The sequence below is a fragment of the Spinacia oleracea genome, chromosome 4 (genome assembly GCF_020520425.1).
Source record: "Spinacia oleracea cultivar Varoflay chromosome 4, BTI_SOV_V1, whole genome shotgun sequence".
NCBI classification, from domain to species: Eukaryota; Viridiplantae; Streptophyta; class Magnoliopsida; order Caryophyllales; family Amaranthaceae; genus Spinacia; species Spinacia oleracea.
The window spans coordinates 181,107,120-181,133,538 of record NC_079490.1 but is presented as its reverse complement, the minus strand read 5'-3'; the positions used below and the strand labels follow the sequence as shown (position 1 = coordinate 181,133,538).

The 26,419-nt window shown below is 35.6% G+C and overlaps 2 protein-coding genes across 7 annotated transcripts; one reads left to right on the top strand and one right to left on the bottom strand.

The window, feature by feature from the left end:
• The first annotated feature begins 1,221 nt into the window (after nucleotides 1-1,221).
• LOC110781837 (putative F-box protein At1g49610) lies at nucleotides 1,222-5,526 on the top strand. 3 transcript variants are annotated; one of them, XR_008932535.1, is made up of 5 exons: nucleotides 1,222-1,450; nucleotides 1,662-2,921; nucleotides 3,087-3,284; nucleotides 4,749-4,892; nucleotides 5,043-5,179. XR_008932535.1 is itself a non-coding variant. In XM_056843125.1 (5 exons), exons 2-5 carry the CDS (start codon nucleotides 1,668-1,670, stop codon nucleotides 5,253-5,255), a joined length of 1,542 nt encoding a protein of 513 aa, XP_056699103.1. In that variant the 5' UTR covers nucleotides 1,237-1,450; nucleotides 1,662-1,667; the 3' UTR covers nucleotides 5,256-5,526. The 3 variants fall into 3 exon arrangements, 2 of the variants coding, with proteins under 2 accessions (XP_056699103.1, XP_021841574.1); XM_056843125.1 differs by lacking the exon at nucleotides 4,749-4,892 and having other exon boundaries at nucleotides 1,237-1,450; nucleotides 1,662-2,469; nucleotides 2,593-2,921; nucleotides 5,043-5,526; XM_021985882.2 differs by lacking the exon at nucleotides 4,749-4,892 and having other exon boundaries at nucleotides 1,241-1,450; nucleotides 5,043-5,526.
• Nucleotides 5,527-6,578: 1,052 nt separating this feature from the next.
• On the bottom strand, nucleotides 6,579-22,186 carry LOC110781838 (protein CLP1 homolog). 4 transcript variants are annotated; one of them, XM_056843126.1, is made up of 11 exons: nucleotides 21,986-22,186; nucleotides 21,473-21,697; nucleotides 20,744-20,815; nucleotides 20,506-20,598; nucleotides 9,347-9,588; nucleotides 9,096-9,234; nucleotides 8,928-9,002; nucleotides 8,508-8,642; nucleotides 7,393-7,628; nucleotides 7,122-7,166; nucleotides 6,579-7,040 (listed from the first exon to the last, which is right to left on the bottom strand). In XM_056843126.1, exons 2-11 carry the CDS (start codon nucleotides 21,650-21,652, stop codon nucleotides 6,953-6,955), a joined length of 1,305 nt encoding a protein of 434 aa, XP_056699104.1. In that variant the 5' UTR covers nucleotides 21,653-21,697; nucleotides 21,986-22,186; the 3' UTR covers nucleotides 6,579-6,952. The 4 variants fall into 4 exon arrangements, with proteins under 4 accessions (XP_056699104.1, XP_021841576.2, XP_056699106.1 ...); XM_021985884.2 differs by having other exon boundaries at nucleotides 8,928-8,984; nucleotides 21,986-22,185; XM_056843128.1 differs by lacking the exon at nucleotides 21,473-21,697.
• Nucleotides 22,187-26,419: the final 4,233 nt, after the last annotated feature.

Sequence of the window (26,419 nt, the reverse complement as noted above, 5' to 3'; positions counted from 1 at the left end):
ATACTGTAGTTACAAGGAACTGATAAATGACCAATACTAAAATTAACATAACATTGTGAAAACCTATTAATTTACTCATAGTACGCGCTACAAAATCGAAAATGGATATTGCAGGATCCAAACTCTTAACTACAACCTCAAAACACACAAAGAATGGGAGAGGGTTTTGAATTTTTTTTTGTCTTGCCATGTCGAGAATGTTTTTGTTGCCTAATAATACATACTTCCTCTGTTCTTTTTTATATGACATAATTATTTAAGCACGCTTGCCAATGCATGATTTCGAACACTAATATCTTCAATTATGGATACGAAAAAATTATAAAAAGTTGATATTTAAAAAATATTTATTGAGACGAATCTAATAAGACCCACAAGACTATGATTTTTCTTAAGTATAAATCACAAAACGAAGTCAAAGGAGCATTTGTGAATAGTGTGCAAAACTCAATTGTGTCATATAAATAAGAACGCAGGAAGTATTAGATGATTAAATGAGCATATTTAAAATTTATCTCTATTATACAAGGAAACACCTGAGGTCAATTTAGTAATTGTACTTTTTGTGTTCCCTTATGGAATATACTTAAATACCTCTCTACTATTTTATTACTATTTAATTGAATTACAAACCTAATTATTTATCGCGTACAGTAACAAATCAATAAACGCATAAAATAAACGCCTAAAATAAACTAGGTAACTGACAGTCATATAATCTTTGATTGAGAATAAACCAATTTTGATTGAGAATCATTAACTCAGGAAAGAAGTGAAAATTAGGGAAAGCCACCTATAATCTTACATTTCTGACAATCAAACTATTAAAAAGAAAATCAAATCATATACAAAATTATTATAATTCCCAAAATTCTACTGTAAAAGATTGTTATTTCTATCATGTAATTTCACACCAAAAAAATTCCAATTCCAATTGCAATTGCTGATCATCAGAGAAAGAAGGGGAAAAAAAAGTCAAAAATATATCCCAATAAAATATAAATTGACGGTAAAATCTCACAAAATAAGGAGATAGCACGGGAAAATCAAAAGAATACTAAAACTATAGTCCAATAATAATTACATAAATTTACCAAAATTCGGAAGAACTAATTATAGAATGCCCCAAAATTTGTAGAATCAATCACAAAAATAACAAAATAAAAATGAAAAGTGCTAATGCATGAAAGAGGAAATTACGTAATTAATTTTTTATAAAAAGTGTTAATGCTTAAAAGAGAAAATTATAAAAAAGAACGGAGGAAGTACTCGTTATAGATTAGGTATTGATATCTAAACCCAAATTGATTAAAATGATAAGGATTTGGAACTACGTTATTATTCATATACTCCGTAACTTCTTAAATCCCAACTCCCAAGCCCTCCCCATTTGGCTGCAAGGATCTTCAGGCTCCCTAGGGTTTTGCTTCCAACTACATCAATTTCTCAGGTACTTTAAACTTTAAACCCTAATATAAGTATGTTCTTTACTGCAATTAATTCCATTTTTCCATTTCTATATTGCTCTATACTCGAATCAAAATTTTGAATTTTATTTATTAATTCCACTTTCCCGTTTTCCCATTTTGCTTATTGTATTCTTTATACGGAGTATATTTTTTTTGGAGGGGCTTTATACCAAGTTTATTATTCTGTGCTAGATTATCATGAACATGGAGAAGAAGACTCGTTCTGATACAAATTTAGATAGAATATCTGATTTACCAGAAGCAATTAGAAAACATATACTTTCTTTTTTACCAACTAGGGATGCAGTTCGAGCTAGCATTCTATCGAGCAGTTGGCGGGCATTATGGATTGAGCTCCCTAATTTGGATTTTGGTCGATTTGAACTTAGGGGATTTTTACCAGTGGGATATTTTCCTATTAGTATTAATGATGATGATGCTGCTAGAGAGAGGAGGGATTCTATTGTTAAGAAAAGCGAAGAGTTATATGAATTTCTTGATCGAACTCTTGGATTGATTTCAAAGTTGGAAAAGCTTAGTCTCTATCTGCCTCATTATGGGGTGGAGTTGAAATCTCGATTCGATCATTGGCTTGACTGTGTTGTTAGTTGCGATGTCAAAGAATTGAATTTAGAGATTGGTGGGAATCATGATATTCGATACAGTTTGCCTAAGAGTGTACTTGGTGTCAATTCGATCACGAAACTGAAACTGAAAGGATGTGAGTTGAGTTCGGCTTCTTTGGTGAATACCAAATTGCCTTCCTTGCAGAATCTGAGCCTTCAATATGTTTACTTAGATGAGGGAGCTATGGATAGCTTAGCAGCTACTTTTCCTAATCTGGAGGTTTTCACCTTCAAATATTGCTATGGGTTAACAAGACTTGAGGTCTCTGGTCTAACTAAACTTGTGAAGGTTGATGTTGAGCATAATGCTGAACACTATGAAGCGGTTGAGATTGATGCACCCAATCTTTTGGAGTTCACTTATATGCATGAAGGTGAATGGTTGGATAGTTTCTCTCATCCCTGTGAAATTGAGGTTGCAACATGTAAAAGTATGAAACGTCTGAAATTAGTTGGCGTTCTGTTTGATGATTTTGATTTGAATATGCTTCTTGAAGGTCTTCCAGTCCTTGAACAACTGTTCTTATATGAATGCGATAATTTACGAGATGTTTGTATTTCAAGCCCACACCTGGTCGAGTTGGAGTTTGAACGCTGCAGATATCTGTTAACGGCTGCAATACATTCACCCAACTTAAAAATATTTCATTATGCAGATGATGATCCTATATCTTTTAAATCCAAGTGTCCTGCTCTCAAGTTGACAGAGGCTAGCATTTACCTTAAGCCCGACATGAAGGGTGACAAGTGGTATGTTGGATTAGTTAAGTTTCTTTCAAAGCTATGCCACTCTGAACGCTTGACAATTTGTGTTGGTTCAGAAGAGGTAACCAAAGAATGGTTCTTTCTCTCTAGCTCTTCATTTTTCTTTTTGCATGACCGAGTAGACAATTTTCCTTCCATCATGTTGCATTCATGTAGATTAGACCGACTAATGATTTTTATTTTATGGTGCCATGGTGGTGTACGTGTTTGTCATGGTTCAATAAAGGATCTTATAGTGCCAGAAAAAGTGAGGACAAAGTCCCGGCCTCCCCTCCGTGGCGTCAAGCATTTGATGGTGGAGCTTCGCGCATCATTTATGAAGCACACTCCTATCAAATTTATCGACGCTCTTCTGTGGCTTGCACCTTGTCCAGAATCTTTATCTATATATAATGGCTTTATACCAGTTTGCAAATCACTCAAGGTACGTCTATCTTGTGAAATTCATGTTTTCCTTGGTTTCCATTTGGTTCCTGGTAATTTGCGTCTCATATCAACATATCATGTCAATGCTGATTGCTGTCACCAAAAGTGAGTAATTTCTAGGTAAATATAGCTCATCTTTAAAGAAAAAATTATAGCAGAGCCAATTGTAAAGAAGACAAAAGAAACAGACATTACGTGGTTTCTTACATTCATTGCTGCATTAGAAGTTTGTCGGCTTGTTGCTGTGTGTATTTTCCAAAAACAAGACATATATTGAGGTACTTATGTATATTTTTATACTAGATGACCTTACATACTTTCATTTACTCGAGCTTTGTAAAGTTTAACCCAACCTAGAACTGTCAATCTGTCATCATATGTATCGCAACTTAAATCAAGAATGAACTGAGAAGATACGAAGAGGTATGAGTGAAAAATCTCGATTTCTTTTATCTTTTTCACAAAAATGGTAACACATGTGTGACATGCCCTGCAAGTTGTCTTTGGTTGGAGTTTCATAATTGCTTAGAGCTTCAGAGTAATATATTTATACTTGTCCGGAGTAATTTACCTTAGGGAAGTTTATTTAATTTGTATTAACATCACTGGGTGTAAAATTCTTGCATGATTTTTTCTGGTTAACTTTTTCCGGCGAGGATAGACTTTGGAGTGGTGACATAATTGGGGTTTTTGTTGGGTGTTATGTTAAGCTGCGGTCTTGCAATTTTATGGATTCTGTTCTTGGTTCCAGACGTCGAGGTTGTCAAAAAATGCATCTAGATCTGGCCTTGGGTTAATCCATGGGAAAGTTATACTATGTATTTAAATGTTAGTTACTAGGACATACAATACAACATAGTTAGCACATCTACGGAGGGGCAAGTCTCATATGAGAAGTCTCACAACTTATTTTGAGCACCTGTGTGGCTTTTTCTACTTCCTGGATGACTTGTTATATTCTAGGTAGATGACTTTTAGTTTCTGTAAATAAGTTAGTGTGAGACGGTCTCGCCCAAGACGTCCTCTTATATTGGATGCATGTGTTTTTCTCGATCAAAACACAATTACTCCGTATATGGTACCATACAACTGTCCCAACAACTCTAACGAGGATCCCCAGTAGCTAGCTATCTAGCACAGGGTTTTGGTGGGTGGAGGAGAAAGTGGAGGGGTAAGACGTAGGTAGTATTCACTAGACTTTATTTTAAAACGTATTGCCATTGTTTATGAATTTTGTTTTATATTGATTGTTGTTTTCAGATCTTGTTGGCTGGAGCAAACACTGAAAGCCTGAACTCACAGATAAAAAAAAATTTAGCCGTTGCAATATTCCTTCTGTTTGACTCTTTGGCTTAAATTGTTCTCTAAGTGCACTAAAGATTTGATGGCATTCATATTTGCAATTTCTGATGTGAATTGGCTCAGTTCCCAGACTCCCAATCTTATAGTAACTTTTTTTTAGGGGTGGTTGGTTTTGGAAAATACGGGAAACTCGAGGAGTTAGGGAAAAGAAACCTCATTGTGCTATCATCTTCTTCATGTTCATGTAGGAGCAGAGTTGAACAATGTCATGTGCTCATGTAAAACCTCGTAGAATCTTAATTATGTGAGTGGCTACTGCTTAGTTCCTGACTTCCTGGGATGCATTTTGTACATTTATTTTCCGCTTTTATCATGATTAGAACATGTTTATCCTTGAGAAGTAAGGGGATTACCTGAAAGATTAAGAGAGTGTAATTTGGTTTTGGTTTTTCAGTTCATGTATGAGAAACCATTGAAAGGGCAGAAAAAATGTGGTTGCTGGAAGTCTCCCCTCATCATTTGTTGGCGGCACTCCCTTGAGAAAGTATTGCTTGAGAACAAAAAAGGAGATGAAGATGATACGAGACTAGCTAATTTCTTTTCTAAGGGAAGGCTTGATGGGAAGATGGTGTGTTTTGTCAAAAACACAAGGCCTAAAAAGAAGTAGATCAAGTTGATTATGTTGTTTTGGTGGCTCCTTTTTGTTCGTGGATGTTTCCTTATTACTTGGATGGAAAACTTCCTTGATATTTGCAAATCTTAACCTGTAATTTGATCAGTAGCTTGCAGGTTGCTCGTACGATTGTTCTGATAGTCAAAAACCGGATAGAGTACTATTTATGAGATGACAATGTTCTGAATTTAGTGTAGGAACTAGGAAGAGTTTTTGTTTTTTAACATTTGACAATATGACCTTATTCCTCAATGGAAATTATTCATCTCAAACTCTGATAAACATCGGAAAAAATGTCAGCTCATAAAACCAGAAGTGTGCCTATAGCCTAGTTGAGGAAGATTTCCCCGGTGTGGAGTCTTCAGCTATGTTAAATGATGTTGTTTTAAAATGTAACCAAATAATTTTAATTTTAATTTTAATGATTAGACAGTAAATTTCACTATTTCCATATGTACCTGGTGGTTGAAAACTGAAGGTTGAAGATGTAGGTTGGGATGAATGATAAACGTTGTTTGTAAATGATTAATGAAGTTTTGTTATATTCAAATTTGTTTAGGTACTTAAAAAGTTATATAACATCATTTAACAGAGGTTAAATGAAAATAAACACTTCACCCATTTTTTTACCCTATTAGCAAGAGACAAACGTATCCATTTAATTTGGATGGCTTAGATTTAGTTTATCACATCAACAACTAAGATCTATTAATATTACGGTAGTCGAACATAGTCTCCAACGGGTTGAAAACTATTTTCATATTATGTTGGTTTGAAATTCAATTCAATAATAGAAGTTCAGTTGGAAATGTTTTGATTTGAACCAAACACAGCTATGCCATTGAGTAGATATGAAGCTCAATTGAGCTCAAACGCAAGTAAGTGTGTGAGTTCCGAAAGTAATTGAATAAACCTTATGATCAATACAAGGTGTTTCACGGTGTTGTGTGTTGATGTTGTTGCGTTGGTGGAGCTGGAGATTGCCTTGTGCAGTGCTATGTGGTGGAGGGGTGGCTGGTTGTTGTGTTTGGCGAGGAGGCAGGGGCTGCAATGGAGAGGTTGCTGTAGAAGATACTTTGGATGTTGATGGTGCAGCAATTGGTAAGATGAAGTTCGGTGGAAAGCATCATGACTGCTGTTGATGGAGGAGAGCAGGCCAAGTGGCTATGGTGAAGGGAACAAGTGGTGTGTGCAACGGCTGTTGGTTGAAAGGAGATGATGGTTGGAGTAGCGATAGAAGGTGGAGAAATATATGCAGCGCAGGGGTGTGCTTGCTGCTAGTGAGATTTTGTGCTAGGTCCAAAGTACAACCAAATATGACACTTCAAACTTTAAAGTCTATTGCAATTAGTTTGGTCAAAACACAATTACAAAAATACTTATATCAACTATATTTTGGAACTACTCTGCACAGCCCAACAAAGGCCTCCAGCATAGAAAACTCAAGTACTCAACTACATAAACAAAACACCGATAATATATCACCGGTGAAGTAGAACGGCATTAAGATTCTCTCCGTTTCTTTACATCTACTCATGTTTCCGTACTTCGTATTTCCTATCTTAAGATGATGATATCTAAGCTGGTTGGAGGGAATATGGCATACATTTTCACCCATAGCAGTCAGCAGTTCCAACCTTACTCAGTTACTTGTGAGTTGTGAAATTAAGGACGCACCTCAAAAATTGAATTCAAGTCTCTACCCAAGCCAAAGTCCCCAATATCAAAATTTTGCTTGGCAATTCTCCTGCTGATGGTGCAAGGTAAGTTAATTTTCTCCTGCAAAAATTGAAATTAACATATACATAAGATCAGGTACAGTATTTTTAACGTAAAAGAATACTCATCGAAAGAACCAACCTTTGGACATCAACATCAGTAACATAAATAAACCCAGCAACATTACTGCAGACATGATAAGAAAAAGTATTTTATTAGTATACAACATAGATTTAAATTAAAACCATATAGAAAGGAAGCTGATGATTAAAGAAACATCAAACATCCTTCAGTAATTCAAAAATCAATCCTGCAGTAATTCAAAAATCAATACTTCAGTAGTTCAAAAATCAATTAAACAGAATGCAAGATTTTTTTTTTTTTTTAATGCATCTGCGTTCCTCAAAATTACCTAGAAATAATGTCTTCCGGGTCCTTGGCAAATGAAACAGCAAGCACGCCATGAAGCAAGTCCTGGCTGATGTTAACAGGAACTACCCTAGTAGGGTCTGCAGCAGGCTCTGCACCAATCGGCAGAGCTGAACGTGGTGCTTGAGGTCCACCACCAATTCGGTAAACAGACAAGTCATTGAAATTAGCAATGTTGGAATGAGGTGAGAGATCATTTGCCAGGCCATAGAAATATTCCTGAGTTAAGTATCAGCATCAGTAAGTTTAACACGACTAGGTAATTTGGAAGAAAAGCTGAATGTATTCGCTATTTCAACTTAGCAGACTGCATACTGGAAATATGATTCCCTATTTTTGATCTTTTCAAGGATAATTTAGAAGTTCCAATGTTCAGCTCTAAAACAAGTGCTGAAGAAATCTACCAAATATAAATTTCCCTGATAATTGCAAATCAATCTCACTTCTATATGTTATTTATATTTCAGAATAAATTAAAGAAAACAGAAAGAAAAGAAAGTTGCAAAAATGACTTGTCATGGAAAGACTGCACAGAACTAATTTAGAATGGGCAACACTATATAGTGAAAAATTATTTCGGGGCTGAGGCTGCATGACTGAAGATAGAAACAGCAGTTGAATAAACCTACTTAGGTTAAGCACAAACTTATTATTTTAGCAGACAATTAGTTGAAGTAGTTTGTTGGTATATGCATGATGCGTAAAGTAGAAAAAAAAACTTGTACCAGAACAATAGTCCTCATTACTTTTACCAAGCACAATGATGAAGCATATTCTAAATATACTACCTCTATTTCAAAATAATTGAATTTTTACAATATTCATCTACTACTTTGACCACATGTTTTTATAAATATCTAAAAAGAAATTTCACGTTTATAAAATTTTACTAATTAAAGAACTAGAGATATTAATTGTGCATTGGCAAATATGACTATGTGAATCAAAATGGTGCAATTATTTTGAAACGGAGGTATTATAATGCAGAAGATATTACTGCAAAAACACCACAATTCACAAATGAAATAGTCAACAAAAATTCATTTTGTCGCGCGAAAAAAGATGTAGAAAAAGAAGAATATATTTCTCAGTATTTACCCTTATCCTGTAGCCCCTAGATTTCTGACGGTATTTTTGTGTTCGGGAGACAACACCACCGGACTTTTGTAGTTTAACTACATCAACCTTGGTCTTGCTCTTCAGCACATCTTTAAGCATACTACAAAGCTTTTCCTGCACAGTTACATAACCAAGTAAATATCTTGTGTTATGCACTAGTCATGTGAATGTAAACAGCAAACCAAGTACTTTAATAATACTGTACTGGATCATTAAAACTACATCTCATTATACAAATACAGAGCTGCAAGATCAGTTCAGTAAAACTATTAAAGCAGTGAAATGCAATTTCAAAAATAAAACAGAATTTACACAAAAGGGAATCCCATCCCTGGTAGTGTATTACAACGGGAAGTACAAATGAATTGTTGTAAACACATGAGTTACATTAACTCGTACCTGGCCCAAAACCAATACAACATCTGCATTAAACATATCAATAGCCTGGAGAAGCAGCTGCAAGGAAAAAGGATTCTGGGGGCATTTAGAGAAACATACAAAAACTCAAGTAGCAGTGAATGGGTTGTCAACAAGAATTAACGATTCCAGATGTATTAGAAATCACACCTCATAGCCTACTCCTTCTATCCAACCCATTGTATTGATCACCATGCCAGCAGCTCGTGATTCACTATTACCAGAAAATTGTTTTTCAAGTGTTTGGGCAAGTTCTTTCACAGCTAATTTATACAAATCTACATTAGCACTGCAAAACCAGTCAAAACAGAGGTTATGGAAAATACAACATTACTGAAAAGTCGTTAAAATATTGGACGAAGTCACAAAACATTCAATACTAGAAGCCCAAACACTATTACGTAGGAGTTGTGTGTCCATAGAAGTAAACCAAAGGCATTTCAAGAGGAATTCCTTCAACTGGATCAATGGGCATCTCAATTGGAGTAGCTGCAATGGACCCAGGTACTGTTATACTTCCCTGGCCTATATCCAAGTCCACAAAAGTAGGCTTCCAACCCTGTTTGGCTGCCCAACTAAGAAGCATCCTTGACAAAGCACTCTTTCCACAATCAGTGGGACCCACCACAATAACCCTGGGACCCTGAACAAACATCATCAGTTAAAGGAAATAAGAAAACCAGGCAAGGATACAGAACCTGTACACGAAAGTCATTGTTTTTTTTTTATTTCTGTTTGAGTAGGAAAGAACTAAGGAGACATAGAACAATATGAAAGATGTAACAGTTCCTACTACAGCTAGAAAAGCTGAACCTAATCTGAAAGTGGGCACCTGATGTTAACCCGGACAAAAATTGACCCAACCGGAACTGAGACAACCAGAAAATTAATGACTAAATTTTTTATATTCCATCATAAATTTACAATAGCTCTAATATGACCTGGGAAGATTTTGACCTAATTCAAACCAAACTGAATCACCCATCAACTAAACAACCCAAATCAAACGGCTTGCTCATCACCTCTCTCTCTCTCACCTAAAAGACAAATGTTTTGTTCAGCCAGCACAACAGATGTCTTGTAAGATTCCACATACTACATTAGAGAAGGGGAGCAGGTTCTTATCCTCTCAATTTCATCCCAACCCCCAAAACGGACAGAAAGTAGCACTCCCACCCCTTAAACCAACAAAAGTGGTCCTCGGATGTCAGAGTACCACCTTCCCCAATTTACTCCTAACATCATCAAACAAATCACTATCTCAGGGCATGGCTGTAACTCCCTCTTTGTCCCTCAAACCAGATACGACATGGTGATTCCTTATATTCCACCCAAAAGTCTCTTGTCCCTTTCCCCTTTTTAGTTTTTACCACTCCTTTATCTCCTCTAACTCCCACCAAGGTAAATCAAAGATTGCACAAAAGGACAGGAAAGGAGCACACACTTGTAACAATATGTCATCCATGCTATACGGGGAGGACTATGAACCCAAAATAAACAACATCAGAAATAACTGACTTCCCTATAATTTTCGATGGCAAAAACATACTTAAATCGAACATGCAGCTGAGACCTGAGAGGCAATTCGAAATTAAAATTTCTTCAAGGCACTTGAAACATTTAGGTTCAACTAGGCTTATAAATCTATTACTGGAGAGTTGGAATTTAGAACGTGATTTGAGTTGTGACATAACCGGGGCAGCTGCATAGGCTAAAAGATGTCTATTATGCATTGGGTATAAAGTAGGGTCTTAGTTTTAAAAAGCGCGCTAAAGCGCAGGGCGAGCATAAGCGCGGCTGAGATTGCGCCAGGTAAGCTAAGCGTGGCGACCTACAAGGGGCGCGCGCCTTCTGCGCTTTAGCGTGAAGCGCGCTTTTGCAGAAGCGAACGATTCTTGTGTCTGTTGCACAGGTAAAGGAAAAAGAAAAGTCTGACTTCAATAAATGATCACGTGATTCTCACGTGACCCATTTTAAAATGGGTGTTTGCTGTGATTCTGTGAATAACGGGCAGAAACTAAGAGAGAGAAAATCAGTTCAATATTTGGGGGTTTTTCTCCAAACCCTAGCTGCAATATTGGAGCAATTCACTTACTTGTTGCTGCCGGATTTGCTCCAGCCACCAGCCACCATCTCGCCGGAAGTTTTCGAATTTCCATGTATGTTCAATTTCTCTTTCAATTTCTCTTTTTTTTTTCCTCTTTTCGATTTTCTCTTTCAATTTTTTATTTTTTCGACTACTTCTCTGTTCTTCCCCATTTTCTTTTCTATTTTTTTTCGAAATCTTCTCTGTTCTTCGCTTCTCTGTTCTTTTCTTCTCCATAATTTTTTTCAAAATCTTCTCTGTTCTTTGTTTCTCCATTTTTTTTTTTGGATTTTCTCTGTTCTTTTATCGGGTTACGTACTTATGTATTTGTGGGGTAATGGGGTTGTGGGGTTTCTGGTTTTGTATTTTTTATTTAGGTTTTTATTCGTTTTTTTTAACTTTTTTTACTCAAGTTATTTTATTCTGTTTTTTTATTAATTCCATTTTTTATCCTGTTTTATTAATTCAATTTTTTATTCTGTTTTTTTAATTCATTTTAATTCTGTTTTTTTAATTCATTTTTAATTCATGTTTATTCTGTTTTTTTTTTTAAGTAATGGCAGTAGGCAGTAGCAACGTTTTCTGCTATGTGGTTTCTTTTCAATTGGTTTTAATTCATGCCTTTTAATATTAGGATGGCTACCAATGAGGTGGGTTCAAGCACTCCTTCTTTAGACACCGTGGATCCGGCAAGAAAGTATGGTAAACCGGAACCTACTAATAAGACCAATTGGCATTGTAGCTTTAGTGGTAAAGTAACAAAAGGAGGGGCTCTACGAATGAAGCAACATTTGGTAGGAGGTTTTAGAAATGTGACCAAGTGTCTTTCTACTTACTTGCTTATGTTGGTTGTGACTTTTGTGAGCTTGTGACTTACTCTAAGTCTTTGGTTAGTACTTTAGACTCTTAGACGTATGCCGGTTTGATGTCTAGTAATGAATTATGCTTCCTTTTGTTAATTTATGCATTTATAATATAAGAAACATATTGTTTTAAGTACAAAATATGTTTTAGAAAGGATTTTAAAGGTTTTTGGCACTTAAGGTGCGCTTCACCTACGAAAAGCCCGCGCTTTCGCTTTGCGCTTTGCGCTTTAGCTCTAGGGCCCTTGTGCGCTTCGGTGCGCTTCGCGCTTTTTAAAACTAAGAGTAGGGTACTATTGGTACTCTGGTAGTGCATAATTAGTTTAGAATTATGCTTGAAGAGGACGCACAGTTAGAGGGGAAAAGAGGGAAAAAGAATATCAGATCCTCTACTAGTAGAGGTTACACGGAGGGAAAACATGAAAACTATTGTGAAAGTTTAGTTTACTTTGCTTAGCTTGTACTTCCTCCGTTTCTTTTTATTTGCAACACTTCACCAAAACAGAAACATCACAATACTTGCAACAATTTTGTATGCAATGACATTTATAGCCTCAATTTTTTCTATTTATTAACTCCTAACCTCTCACCCACCAAATAAAATAATGGAACTTCCCATTTATGCCCTCATAACAAAGAAGTTTGATTTTTTTTTTCTTAGTGTGTGAAATAGTGTAGTTGCAACTATATAGAAACAGAGGAAGTAGTTGGGACTCTTGGGAGTGTCCAGCCACTTGAAGGTCTGGGGTTGTACATATTCTTAATGATGATATTGCTAATACCAGGCACAACCGTTTAGCAATTACCTCGAATCTTTCCCCGTTTATATATTCTCATATTTCTGTTCTTTAACAATGTCATAAGCTATATAATGAAATCTATTCCATGTTCCATTCAGGCTAACATTCACTTTGAAAAATAAGGATTGCTAAATCCATTCTCCTTTTCCAGGCTCCAGTCAAAGTTTTGTTTAGAAAGAATCCTAAATTTGGAAAAACAAACTTGAAAGGAATTGAGAAATAAGGATCTTTCATTAGACAAAAGAAACAAACACTTCACCAGAGGTGGAAAACTAGCAGAAGGTTGTTTTAATTAAACAGGAAAATCAATAGTTTACAAACCAACTGAATACTGCATTTTAGCTTCATTCAAATACCAAGGCCATAACCAACCAAATAATTACTTGCCACTTAGATTACTACCAGCTTTCAAAGCAACATTACTTGAGCTGTCTCTTCTAAAGTAATTTCTAAAGGATTTTCTTTCAAGTCCAAACAAGACTAAGGATACAGCATTAGCTCTTCAAGTTTTCTAGACCACAGATACGCTTAGTTGTCCAGTAGCCATAACATATAAAAGCATCATTCAAATTTTTCGAGCAAACAAACACGCCTCTCCACCATATTTTCGTGCCTTTGAAGCCTCAATGACCAGCAGAACACAAAACTTCAACGCGCATCAATGTTATCATAAGTTGGTGCAAAACCTGAAATATTGAGCTCTCAAAATACTTTACCCACCCACTCACTCCAAATTCTCATACGCACATAAGCAACAATCCTGGAAATGTCAGCAAAATAACAACTAAATAAAAATAGCATTATGATACTTATATTTTGCGATTAAAAAAATATTTCCTATGTCTCACAATACTGTGGCACTCTGCTCATTTTCCCATTTTAGGAGGTGTCGAAATACTTTACCCATTTCTTTCGGGTTGGGACCACAACTCAACTAACTTTTACATTTTCTCCATCCAAAATACTTCTAAATTAACAAATATCTCTAATCACATATACTTTTTCCCTCTTCTCAATTAAAAATAAACCACTATCTCCAATCATATAATCCCTTCGTCCACAATTCTTCCTATTACTTAAAATGGAAACATAACCCCACTTAACCCACGTGGCCATATGATGTGGACCTCTCCACTAAATCTCATTCTCTCTCGATATATCCTATGCGATATAGGCCTACACGCCCTAATTCTTATTAATCCTTATCTCCCTAATATCTACGGAAAAAATTCCCACCCAATGTATAAAAAAGGCTTAGAGGTGATAGGGATCTTCCAACATCTTTTTGCTCCTCATTGCGCCTCTCTTTAAAGTAATAAGCAAAGTATGTCCAAGATAGAGAGTAGATTCATTTGGTACGCAACTTATAAAGATTTACCAAAACCAAATTCCATTATGGGAGGTGAATAAATACTAGCGGGACTCATTAGTTAACAAATAATAGTCATAGTGTTGCTTATAGGTATATAAACATCAAGACATCACAACAAAATCATCACTACAATCATCATCGGGACAAATGATATGATAAAGCTAAAACTTCAGCAAAGATGGAAGCATATCGGTTTTTTTATCACACAAGTTTTCCTCTCTCTCTTCTAAAAACAAACTTGCGGCTTTTGCAAGTAGTCAATTTTCCTTTGCATATTTTGTTTCACCCAAGAACCCGAACGTCATCACATCTTGTGCAACAAAATCTGTTGCTCGAGCTTGTGAGTACCATTTGCAACAAGACTTAATAGCACTTGGACAAGTAGCTTCACACAGAAGAAAGGAGAAAGGTGTGGACAAGGATGCAAACCCCTTTAACCAATAGCCTAGCCTTATAACTTGCACGGCAGGATCCTCTTTCCTCTTTACAGCCAATGACAACCTCCCATGTTTTGTTCTTGTTAAGAAATGTTATGTTCTTATTAAAAAAAATCCAACTCTTCTTCTAAATTACACTCTTTATCCTTATCTTTGATAGTTTTAAGTTAACCAGAAAATTATTGTGTCTCGGTAGCTTGTCCAACCCAAGACTTAGTATAATTCCACTTTCGCCTAGTGGTTGCCAAAAAAAATTGCTTTATTGTTGTTATACTACGTAATAATTAAACTCCTGATATTCCATATGAACATTGGTTTAAAGATTATATAAATCGGCACCTAAACTTTTAACAAAGCTACCAAGCACAATGGATCTTTCGTCAAAGGTCACACGTCACACAAACTTAAAATCCCCTATACACCTAAGGCAATAGCCCTTGACCCGTTTTGGATATCGTAAGAACTTTTACGATGATTGCCTTTTGGATATCATAAGGCATTAAAGGAATATAAGTCTCTCATAGTTTGCATTCTCTTGACCACACCTTATAGGGTGTCTACTTAAAGTAGAATTTTCGGATTGATTTACTATATCAAAAGTTGCAACAATCGGCTTTGCTTACCTTTCTCAAATTGAGTATGATCAAGTCTTTTTACAACTATTTTGTGCCGATATGTCATTCCGATCACAAATCTCTCTGAAATATCCCTTTGTGTACTACTATGCTACTCCTACTCTTCATTTTACATCGAGCACCCGCGTTTGACATGGATATAACACTTACATACTTCATTTGGTCCAAATAATGCAAAATTTTCATAAGATGGTGATGTCCAAGTGTTTGACATCAACACTTTTAGCAAGTAACGGTTGTAATATTACCACCACTTTTAAGAAACAATAGTTTCAATAACTCTTTTGCTTAGCTTTGGTGGTGGAAATGATTTGTTTTTCTTTGTGAAATTTTAAGGGAAGTGTAAACGATCTATAAATTGACTTGAATTATGATGAAAGTGTAGTATGGCAAAAGAAACTCTTAGTAGCTAATCCTAAGTCTAATTAACACTAACCAATTCCTAGCATGTTCAAACTTGGATTAACTATTGTATCACTTTTTTTTGGTAAGCAAGTGAGAAATGTACAGAATCAATTCAAAACGTTTTACAACCTAAGGACTATTGAGAAGAAACAACCCTTCTAGGAAGGCTCCTTCGAACTCAATACCCTAAATACATCGAGAGACAGGCAGTAGCCTAGGCATAAAAAATGAAGCCTAAAATGGCATCTTATATCGATATGCTTGGGCTTTTGTTATATATCTCTCCATGAAAACGTTTTACAAATTCTTTTTCAGATCCCGGGGAATCGGGGTATAGCCGTATAGCTACACCCCTTGTACACCCTCGGATATGCTCCTGCCTAAATTTCTACTCCCTCCGTCCCTTTCGATTTCTTTACGTATTCCGTTTTGGGTGTCCCATTTTAATTTTTACATTTGGAATATTTCTTTTATATTGTAGCATAATGCCCTTAATAATCGGTCAAAAATCGTGCAAGTGATTATTCTATCAATCAGATGCAGTGGGACACTAAATCTTTCACACTTATCAATAAATGTAATTTGCATTGTTTAAATTGGAATCTTTATCAACATTAATTAGTTGTTAAAGCGCGTGCATAATACTAAACGTAAAAAATAAAAAGGAACAGATGGAGTACTATCTTTTGTTTGTGAGACTGGTGATGGTTTGTTAAGGATGTATTTGTGTTTTTATATGCATAAATCATGGCCACAAATATCCTACAACCAACAACTTTAAACAAATTTCAACTTCCAAGGCTCCAAAAACAAAATGTAGATATTGGTATTTTGTCCTTACCCACCACCCTAAAAATAAGCCTATTATTTAAACATAAAACACAAAAGTTCTTCCCAGTATCACAATATGTATATTGCCAAATAATAAGCAAACTATTACCAAGAGATAAAAAATGTTAAGAGGAGAATCATTGCAATCACTTAAAGTATACTCCGTTTAATTATCCATAAGAAACAGACTATTCCCATATTCAACCAAGGGTTGAAGATAACTCCTAACTCTTATGTTTTCTTGTTTCATACTCTAGCAATCCCAAATAAACTTTTTTACTCTCACATGCATTATTCAAGGAAAAGTTTACCAAGATAGGTGGCATGAGAAAAAATAAAATTAATATGTATTCCCTCCATCTCAATTTAAGTATCCCAAATGATTTGGCCTTTTTTATATTAAGGGAAGGGCACAAAAGTGTACTAGGAAATCACCTTTTAGGGACATAGAAGAATTTTATTTAGATTCTTAACAAAGAAGTGAAGAACTAATGTATAAAAAGGCTAAAGGCGCACAGCTGTTTCGCCTAAGTTGTCATAGGCGAGGCGATTTGAATAAGGCGAGAAAAAGGCGCTTAAGGCTTTGAGCGCTTAAATCAATTTTTTTTTTTTAAATGTCTTTTTCTGTTTTTTTCTGTTTTTGATGGACTTTTGATAGTCTTTATCATGCAGCGACCACAAAATATACTTCCCTTAACATCAGATGGTGGGCCAAGAGTCCAAAAAGAAAGAAAAAAGAAGACAGATTATTATATAACAGTCGGCCCTAGCAGCATCATCATCATCAGCTCTCCTTGCTGCCAGGTACACTCTCTTTCTTTCCTTTCTTTCTCTCACATTAGATCTTATATTTATCTTTTACCTCTTTTCTCTCTTTTCTCTCTCATCAAATCTTATCTTTATCTTCTACCTCTCTTTCTCTCTCATTAGATTTATGTTTTTGATTCATAAAGATTTTTTTTTACGGACAAAAATTAACTGATTATTTTTAACTTCCACTTGTCACGTTCTACCAAAAAAAAAGAAGGATGTACTGATTATTTTATTTTTTTAATAAGATCATTAAATAATCTTCCTATCAACATATATTAATCAATCTTTCAACTATAGCGTTTAATAATCTCAGCATTTATTAACACATCTGCTACTAACACATCTGTAAACACATTTATTATTCTTTTTTCTGTAACTGCACTTGTTATGCACTTATGCATCTGGTAAAACAAAAGATGGCCGATAAATTAATGCCTAATGTTCTTTATTTTCTAGCATGGAGAGTGATGCCAATGTTACAAGAAAGACTGATTTGGGTTGGAAGCATGGGTATTTAGCTGATCAGAAAAACAAAAATGATGTGACATGCAAGTATTCTGGGAAAGTAGCCAAAGGTGGGATTAACAGGCTCAAACAACATCTAGCCAGTGGATATCGTAACATAACAGAGTGTAAAAAGTGTCATGAGCATGTGAGAGACGAGAACACTGAGTTCATGGCCCAAAAGAAGAATGCTCGAGAGACAATAGATATGACACATAAGCAAGATATGACACATGAGCATGATATGACTGATGTTGAAGATGAAGATGAGATGCTTTTGGGAACTGACCCAATTCTACCCTAACAAGCAATGCTAAAAGAGCTAAACAAGTTGAACCAATGGATGCTTTCTTCAAGCCCCCCACACAAACAACGAGCAAGCAAAAAACACTTAACGAATCCTACAAGAAAGAACAAAGGAAGAAGGCATGTGATGAATTTGCTAAATGGATGTATGATGCAGGAATACCCTTCAATACTCTCAATTATCCTAGCTTTAAAGTTGCAATTGATTGCATAACTAGAGCTGGAATGAGGCCACCAAGTGTATATGAAGTAAGAGATCCATTCTTGAAACAAGAAGTTGAAAGCACTAATGAGAAAATGAGAAATCACAGGTTGTTCAGTAATGTCTGATGGCTGGACAGACAGGTGTGGAAGGACGATCATTAATTTCCTTGTTAATTGTTCAAAAGGAAGCATGTTCATAGAGTCCATTGATGCATCAAGCTATTCAAAGGCAGGAGATAAGCTATTTATGTTGTTAGGCAAAGTTGTGGAGCAAATAGGAGAAAGTAATGTTGTGCAAGTTATATCTGACAATGGGAGCAATTTTGTGGATGCTGGTGCACTATTGATGGCAAAGTATAAGCATTTGTATTGGACTCCATGTGCTCCTCACTGCATTATCTTATACTTGAAGATAGTGAATGCATTCCCATCATTATAAAGTCTTAAAGAGAGCAATTCAAGTTCACAGCTTCATTCCCGGGCTTGTTGAATGTGATGAGAGAATTTACTAAGCAAAGAAATCTTCTAAGGCCTCCAAAGACAAGATTCTCCACTGCTTTTATCACACTTTCATCCATTCGCAAACAGCAAGATAACCTAAGAAAGATGTTCACCTCTCAAGAATGGAGAACTAGTAAGTGGGGTAAGGAACCAGGAGGGAAAAGAGTTGTAGATACTATTTTGATGCCTTCCGTTTGGAATGGAACTGTGTATGCATCAAAATTAAGTGGTCCTCTATATATTTATATGAGGCTATGGATCCTCTAAAGAATCTATTTCAACATCATTCAATGGTAATGAGTCCAAGTACTCTCGAGTATGTGAGATGATCGACAAAAGATGGGATCATGGGAGTGTCAACTACATCGCCCTTTACATGCTGTTGGACACTTCTTGAACCCTGAGTTTTTTATGACAATCCTCAAATTGAAGAATGTGAAGAAGTGGTAAGTGGTTTGTATTAATGTGTTCTAAGGTTGGTCCTGGTTCTTGAAAAGCAAGATAAAATTATGCAAGAGCTTACATCTTACAAGGAAGCACATGGTTTGTTTGGTGATCAATGGCTATTAGACACAGGAAAAGCAAGGCTCCAGGTAATGACATTTTCCTCTCTTGGTAATCTGCTAATCCCTAATAATTAATTAATTAACTACAAATACTACAACCTCATTTATTTATTTGCAGCTTAATGGTGAGCGTGTTATGGTACTTCGACACCTACTTTACAACAGTTTGCCATAAAGATTTTAAGCCTTACATGTAGCGCATCAGGAGGATGTGAGAGAAAATGGAGCACATTTGAGCATGTAAGTAGTGGTGTAGGCTTGTAGCTAGTTAAGTGCTTTGTGATTATATAATCCTTACTTATATACTGAATTTTTTTTATCATTCTCATAGGTTCACACTAAGAAGAGGAATAGGCTCGCACAAGCTCGACTAAACTCCTTGGCGTTTGTTAAATATAATTGGTCATTGCTTGAACGATACAAGTTGCGTGATAAATTGACCCAATACCTTTGAAAGATATTGATGACTCTAATGACCGGGAGGACAACAGAAGATGCTGAAGATGATTTGGTAATTGAGGAGGAAGAGGGTCTTACATGGGGACAAGTTGCTAGTGCTTCTGGAGCACATGAAGAAAGATTTAACTTTCGATCAAGAGAAAGTATGCTTGAAGGAGGTGATGGCAATACAAGTGGGGTTACTACACAAAGGGACCATAAGACAAGAAGAGGAAGAAGAAGAATATGACGATGAAGGCTATGAGTCACTGGATGGAGATGATTTGGAGGGTGATGCTATTTTTATAGCCGAAGATGATGAAATAATATGATTAAATCAAGTCATATCCTTTTGATATTATCAATGAAGCTAGCTTTGTTTACTTTGTAGCATCTTTATTTCCTAATGCATGATAAAAGACGATGCTTTATGTTGTTTATAGTAAAATGAATGAAATGCAGATCTTCTGTTGAACAATTATGTGTTTTTATAGTCTATTTTAGTGAGATGTGTACGCATATGAGTGAGGATATGTTTATTTCATAAAAAATGCGCCGCCTTATGCCTGCGCCTTGCGTCTAGGCACCCGGACCCCTATCGCCTTATTGCGCCTTGCGGCTTTTTATACACTGCAAAGAACAGATGGAGGGCTGAACAATACAGGTGGCTACTTTTTACTAGTCCTACATAGACATGTTTTGAAATTGAAATTGTTTTGGAGATGGTGACTGGTGACATTATAAAACTCCATGCCCATTGATACAAAAATATAAATAATTATAGTAAAAAAACAATAACCTGAGACTCAGCATCATCGGGAGAAGATGCTTTAGCTCTATTCCTCCGAGCTTCTAGTATGGCATGAACATTTATATAGCTAACCATTGGCGTCTGGACACAAAAACAAATGCAAACTTTCACCAAAGGAAATTTAAGGGAAACAACTCTTCAGATTCAACACAACTACAAGACAAAAATGAACATTCAAGAGAACTCCACAACCAGTTAACATAAGTGTATAAGCTGATAAGCATACCTCATCTGCAACATAATCAGACGTATCAGACCCGCCATCCATTTCGATTGTGGCTCCATGCCAGGTAAAAATCTGGTAAATGAAATGCGGTCAATTAATAGATTGAGGAATTTCACAAAATTTTCTAACAAATCCAATCCCCATGTGAACATACAAAAACGTAAAACCTACAAACTATCCTGTTTCCTGTGCATAGTTACATAATGATGAATTTCATGAAACTTAACATTCTCTGGACTATAGTCAGGGAGAGTCCCAAGAGAGACGGGGATGGAAAGCCCTAAAAGAGACAAGTAGTCCCACACCACTCAACGTATTAATCACGAAATTTTCGGAAATTCTTATGGTAAATCTACAACCTCCATCTAGATTTAGTTGTCGCATTGCTACAAATTAAATTAACCATTTCCCACAATCTCCAAATGTCCATAGGTGAGAAATTTCCTCTTCCCCTCCTTTCAAGCCTAGGTCTCTATGAGTGGGGACAACACATTACACATCTACTAAGCATTTTGTCAATTTATCAACTATTATGCACATACGTACGGTGAAACTAACTCCCAAAGAAATATGTCATATATCCATTTGTTTGTTTTCTACTCGTGATAAGATTTTATATTTTAAGGTAAGTCTGTTCGAGAGTCGACAATGATCGAATATGCACACATTAACAACAGAGGATTTCAATTTGATTTGACACCTCAAAAATGGCAAAGAGTTGAATTGTACCGCGAATTTGAGACGGGGAGGAAAATTGAGCCAAATTTCGGGAGGAATTTCTGTCCCAAATATTTCTGCATTGCCATTCAGCAAGCGAAGGCGAAGAGGCGAATTCTCACCAACCTCAATTCGCAACTCACACTCTCTCTCCAATTTCACTTGCCTTGCTGTTGTAGTAGTAGCCGCCATTCTTTACAGGCCCGTTCCTGAGGCAGGGCAGGAGGGGCACCCACCCTGGGCCCAAGCAGAGATTAACGGTGATTGTCAGAAAAATTGAATCATTTTTACGAATTTCAAGAAAGATTATGAGGTGGGTATAGACTAATTAGACATAAAACAACACCAAATCAAACCCAAGAGAATATATTTAACAATTTGAAACCCATTTTAACAGAAAAATCGATGCATATGAAAACAAAGCTAACAACAAATCCAACAAATTTAGAAAATTACATTTAAGAATCAATAAAATACAAATAAAATCAACAGAAAATTAGATACAAAATACTTGAAGATAGTTACCGAGAATAGCAGCAGCAGAGAAAGACAGGTAGTTGGAAGAGGCGCCGCCGACTAGAGATACAACTACAGCTATAAGATGCTGCTTCTGTTGTTAGGGTTTAAGAGGAGGACGATGTGATTGCGGGAGGAGGAGGAACTGGGGAAGGAGATGCAGAGGACAAGCGACGCTACTGTGCGATTTCGTTACTCGGCTTTTTTTTTCTTTTTTTTTTTAACTACTCCATCGGTCTCTTTTTGTTCTTTACGTTTTTCATTTTGGGTGTCTCAAACTGTTCTTTATATTTTCTTATATATTATAACATAAATGATTATCAAAATATGTGTAGTTGTTTTGGACCGTGCGCTACCCCATGGTATAAAAATATGTACGTAAATAATTGTCTGTAAGAGACAAGTGCTTGAAAATTTATGGCAATTGAAAAAACATCATCAATACTAAAATCAGTATGCTTAATTATGAACTGGATTTAATGGACAAAACAAACACTATAAATCGATAACTATAAGATGTGATTGGTAGTTTAGAGTCACACTAGTCTTATATGCTCGCGATGCGCGCAAAATAAATAGAAAATAAAATTGCGATACTACATATATCTTATAACATCAAACAATAATGTTATGGAAAAAAATATTTCGCAAAGTTTTTCTAGTGAAAAAGTAATACATTATCTATGTAGCAAACATCGAAATAGTTTAACAATGTAATACCAAATAAATAAAACTAAAAAATAGTGTTTCACTTGTTTTAATTATAATGCCCGCAACATGTTCGGCTAACCGCATGCACTTCTGAGTCGAATCGATTTGCAAGAAATAACCAACAATATAATAAAGTTACCGTTTATGATAAAGAAGTAACATTTATGATTTTCATCCAATAATACAGTAACACGCACGAAAAAAATTTATATCCAAATTGAGAATATTTTTCCATGACCCATTTGCGTCACTTAGGCAAATGTAAATACTTATCTTTTATTTGAAATACAATTTGAGCTAATAAAAAATATAAAGATTATTTTTAGTAAATGGTAAGCCTTCTACGCTTTATTTTTTAATGTTATTTTAATATTGGTTGTTTCTTGATTTTGTGCGGTTATTATTTTACATAATCCGTTAATTGTTAGTTGGCACTTAATATGGCATTAATTTAATTTGAATTTTTTTGGGTGTAATTGTGAGTAAGGTTGTTTTAATTGACTTTCGAGAAATTTTGTGCAGCTGGGTGCAGTTGTGCGATGGAGGAGGTGGGTGAGGATGCAGTTACAAATAAGTGTTGTTAGCATATAGAAATAAAAATGGTAGTAATAAAATATATGAAATCAATTATATTCATTGCATATCTTGTATATTAGGTAAGTTAAATATTGTGATTATATTAGTGAAAAGACACTCCTAGATTACAGCCATAATGGCAGCATAACCGTAGCAATCTAAGGGATATATATTCTATTAGGTAGCAACTAGTCTTATATGCACGCGATGCGTGCGATTTTAAAAAAGCAAATTTGATCTCCTTGAGCCAACATACTGTAAAATCAAGATAAAATCATCAATATTAACAAATAGCACAAAAAATTCATAATTCAATGTAAAGTCAATAGTATTAAAATAAAAACTCTTAATTAGCATTGATAATAGATCGATGTGATTACAAAGCATAAAAGGGAGCATCCTTCTTTTCTATTTATTGATCACAGATCACAAATCACAATCCCAAAGAGGGAAGCATTTGGTTTATTAAGTGCATGATCGAAATAAAGACGAACTTAAATAATTGCATAAATCAGATGGTAAGTTGTAGCCTGTTAGCCTGTAGCAAGCAAGCTGAAGCTAATTGTAGCACCTTGCAACTGCATAAGTACCAGTAACTTGAGCCACAATCTTGCCTCCAAGAATTGGTTCAGTGGTCTCAGCTTTGCTTCCAGAATGTCGGTCCAGTTTCTAATGGCTTCTGCTCCAAGAATCCTGAAGTTAGAAGGGAGATCATTCACCTTCTGCTCTTCTATGTGTTTGGCGATTGCGTAATGGCTTGATCCATTTCTCTCCTTGAGTGACACCAAGGCCTCGGTAATCATCTGTGAATTAAAATCAGGCAATCAGTTTCAGCAAACCTTCATTTGATTCAAGCATAATATGCAAAAAATTAACAGAACTTAAAAACATATAATTGTTCAGAAGTTCATCAATAATAACCATTAAGCTTCAAATGAGAGAAGTGGCCACAAATTTTAAGCTAAGAATTACGCCATTTCAAGTAATATTCACCAAAACTTCCGTAATTCTATAAATAATAGCAGAAACAGATCGAAATCACAGCGAATATTTCCAAATTTCAACAAACATCATTGGAAAACCTAAAATTACTTCATAACAGATTGTAGGCAGAACTTATTAGGAACCCAAATCAGATTTCTAAAACCTAATAAAAAAACAAAACCTCGTTATAAATACACTTTCAATTGGTAATGAAAATTGCAAAAACAAAAACAATTAGCAATTAAAATCCCTAATTTGTAATTCGGAGTCACAAAACAGAACCAAATCCGAAGAAACAACAAATTGGATGCAAAATCAAGGAGCAAGAGAAAGAGGGGGAGAGAGGTATACAACTTTCTGTGGGTCGCACTTGATTAAAAATAATAATTAGGTAGCTTTAATAAGCCTAAATTTTCCTTATAAGAGGGGAAGAGCTACATATAGCCCTCAATATTGTAATTTTTCCTTAGATAAAATTAATTAGGTAGCTTTAATTAGCCTAAATTCTCTCATTTTGGATTTCAGCAGGGGTCTTTGATTTATCATAGCAAAAAGGCCCAATTACTACCTGAATGAGGTTAATGCGTTTAGAATTGTAGCCATCCAGATACTACTACTTGAATGGAGACCTTGGCTTACATAGATGCGCATGATAATCAAATACCAATTAAAGATTGTAGCACTAATTGCTCTAAATCTTGACCAGAGTGTTGAAAAGGGTATTCACATTAGACTTTCTAGCATCATATGCCTCTCTGCTGCTCCGTCAAATAGTAAAAGCCCAGGATTGTGTTTCCTAATTCTAATTCTAAAATTACAACCTCTGGTTGATTAGAAGACTAATGTTATAATCAATTTGAAACTTATAAAATTTGTGGCAAACAGATTAATTGGTAACAATCAGATTCAAATACGATAGTAGGTATAGTAGGTATAGTAGGAATTAATATACCTAATTTTTTCAAATACCTAATTTGATGGTATAGTAGGAATTAATATACAGCAAACATATTAACATACCAAATTACCAATGACCAATAATTTCATAGACCTTGCCGATGCTGGAGAAGATAATGATTCCAACCTCGGCGTCGCAAAGGATGGAGAGCTCCTTAGCCTTTATCGAAGATTTGAGGGTTTGAGGGAGATCGAAGGAGAGAGAAAGTATGTGATACTGTGAGAGTGATAGGGAAGGGGCGGAGGAATGAAATATGTGTTGTACGCGAGGTGGTTTGACAGTAAAAGATAGAGGGTATTTTCGTCTTTTTTATAGTGGACACGAAAAGTGTGTTTACCGTAATACCCCTCCCCTCTTGGCTTATATAATAGAGATTCGTATATGACTCGATTCAACATCGTTTTAACATTTCATCATACACTAATTGATCTTAATCTGATTTTATGCATCGAATACGAACTGAAACTTTCAAACTTCGTTTCTAATTATACAAAAATTTCAACACATTTGGAGTTCCAAACATTATGATGATAATCAATCAAATTCAAATCTAACAGCTCTTTTAACTTCACCCTACACTCCCATCATCAACATTGCTTTTCCAATTTCCCAAGCCCACAAACAGTACTCAGAATTTTTATGCAATGAGAGAAACTGAACCTGTTATAAGTGTGAGACGATCAAGCACTTCTCCAGCATTTCTGCTTGAGCTGTCCATGGCATTTCATTAGTTCCTTCAGCTTCTTTGTGCTGGTTATTCTCCTCACTGTGTCTGCTGCTGGAGGTGGGCCTGCTGGGTATATTGAACCTGACAGTGGTTCTGCTTCCCCACTGTAGCTCTTTGAGGCTCCATGCCATTCTCTGGGTTATTTGTTTCACCATCTGATTCTGTCGGCATCGACTTACTCAAATAGATTTGGCCAAACTTTATCTTGTATAAGTCTGCAATAAAATCGAATTCGGATGTAGTTGGAGTCAAAGCACAACATGAGCAGTCAAAGCATTTAGATTTTACCAAAAATATGTGGCATTTTTTCAGTACAACTAATCAATCCACAACTTATAACCATTGCAAGACGCTGAAAAAAAGTACAAAGTTGGCCTATGAGGAAGAGTGAGAGATAAACAGATGTCAAACCTGTACTGGGGACGCAGCTATTAAAACACCGGCAACACCACCTCCTAAGACCCGCCCATCTGGCCCAGCTAAAGAA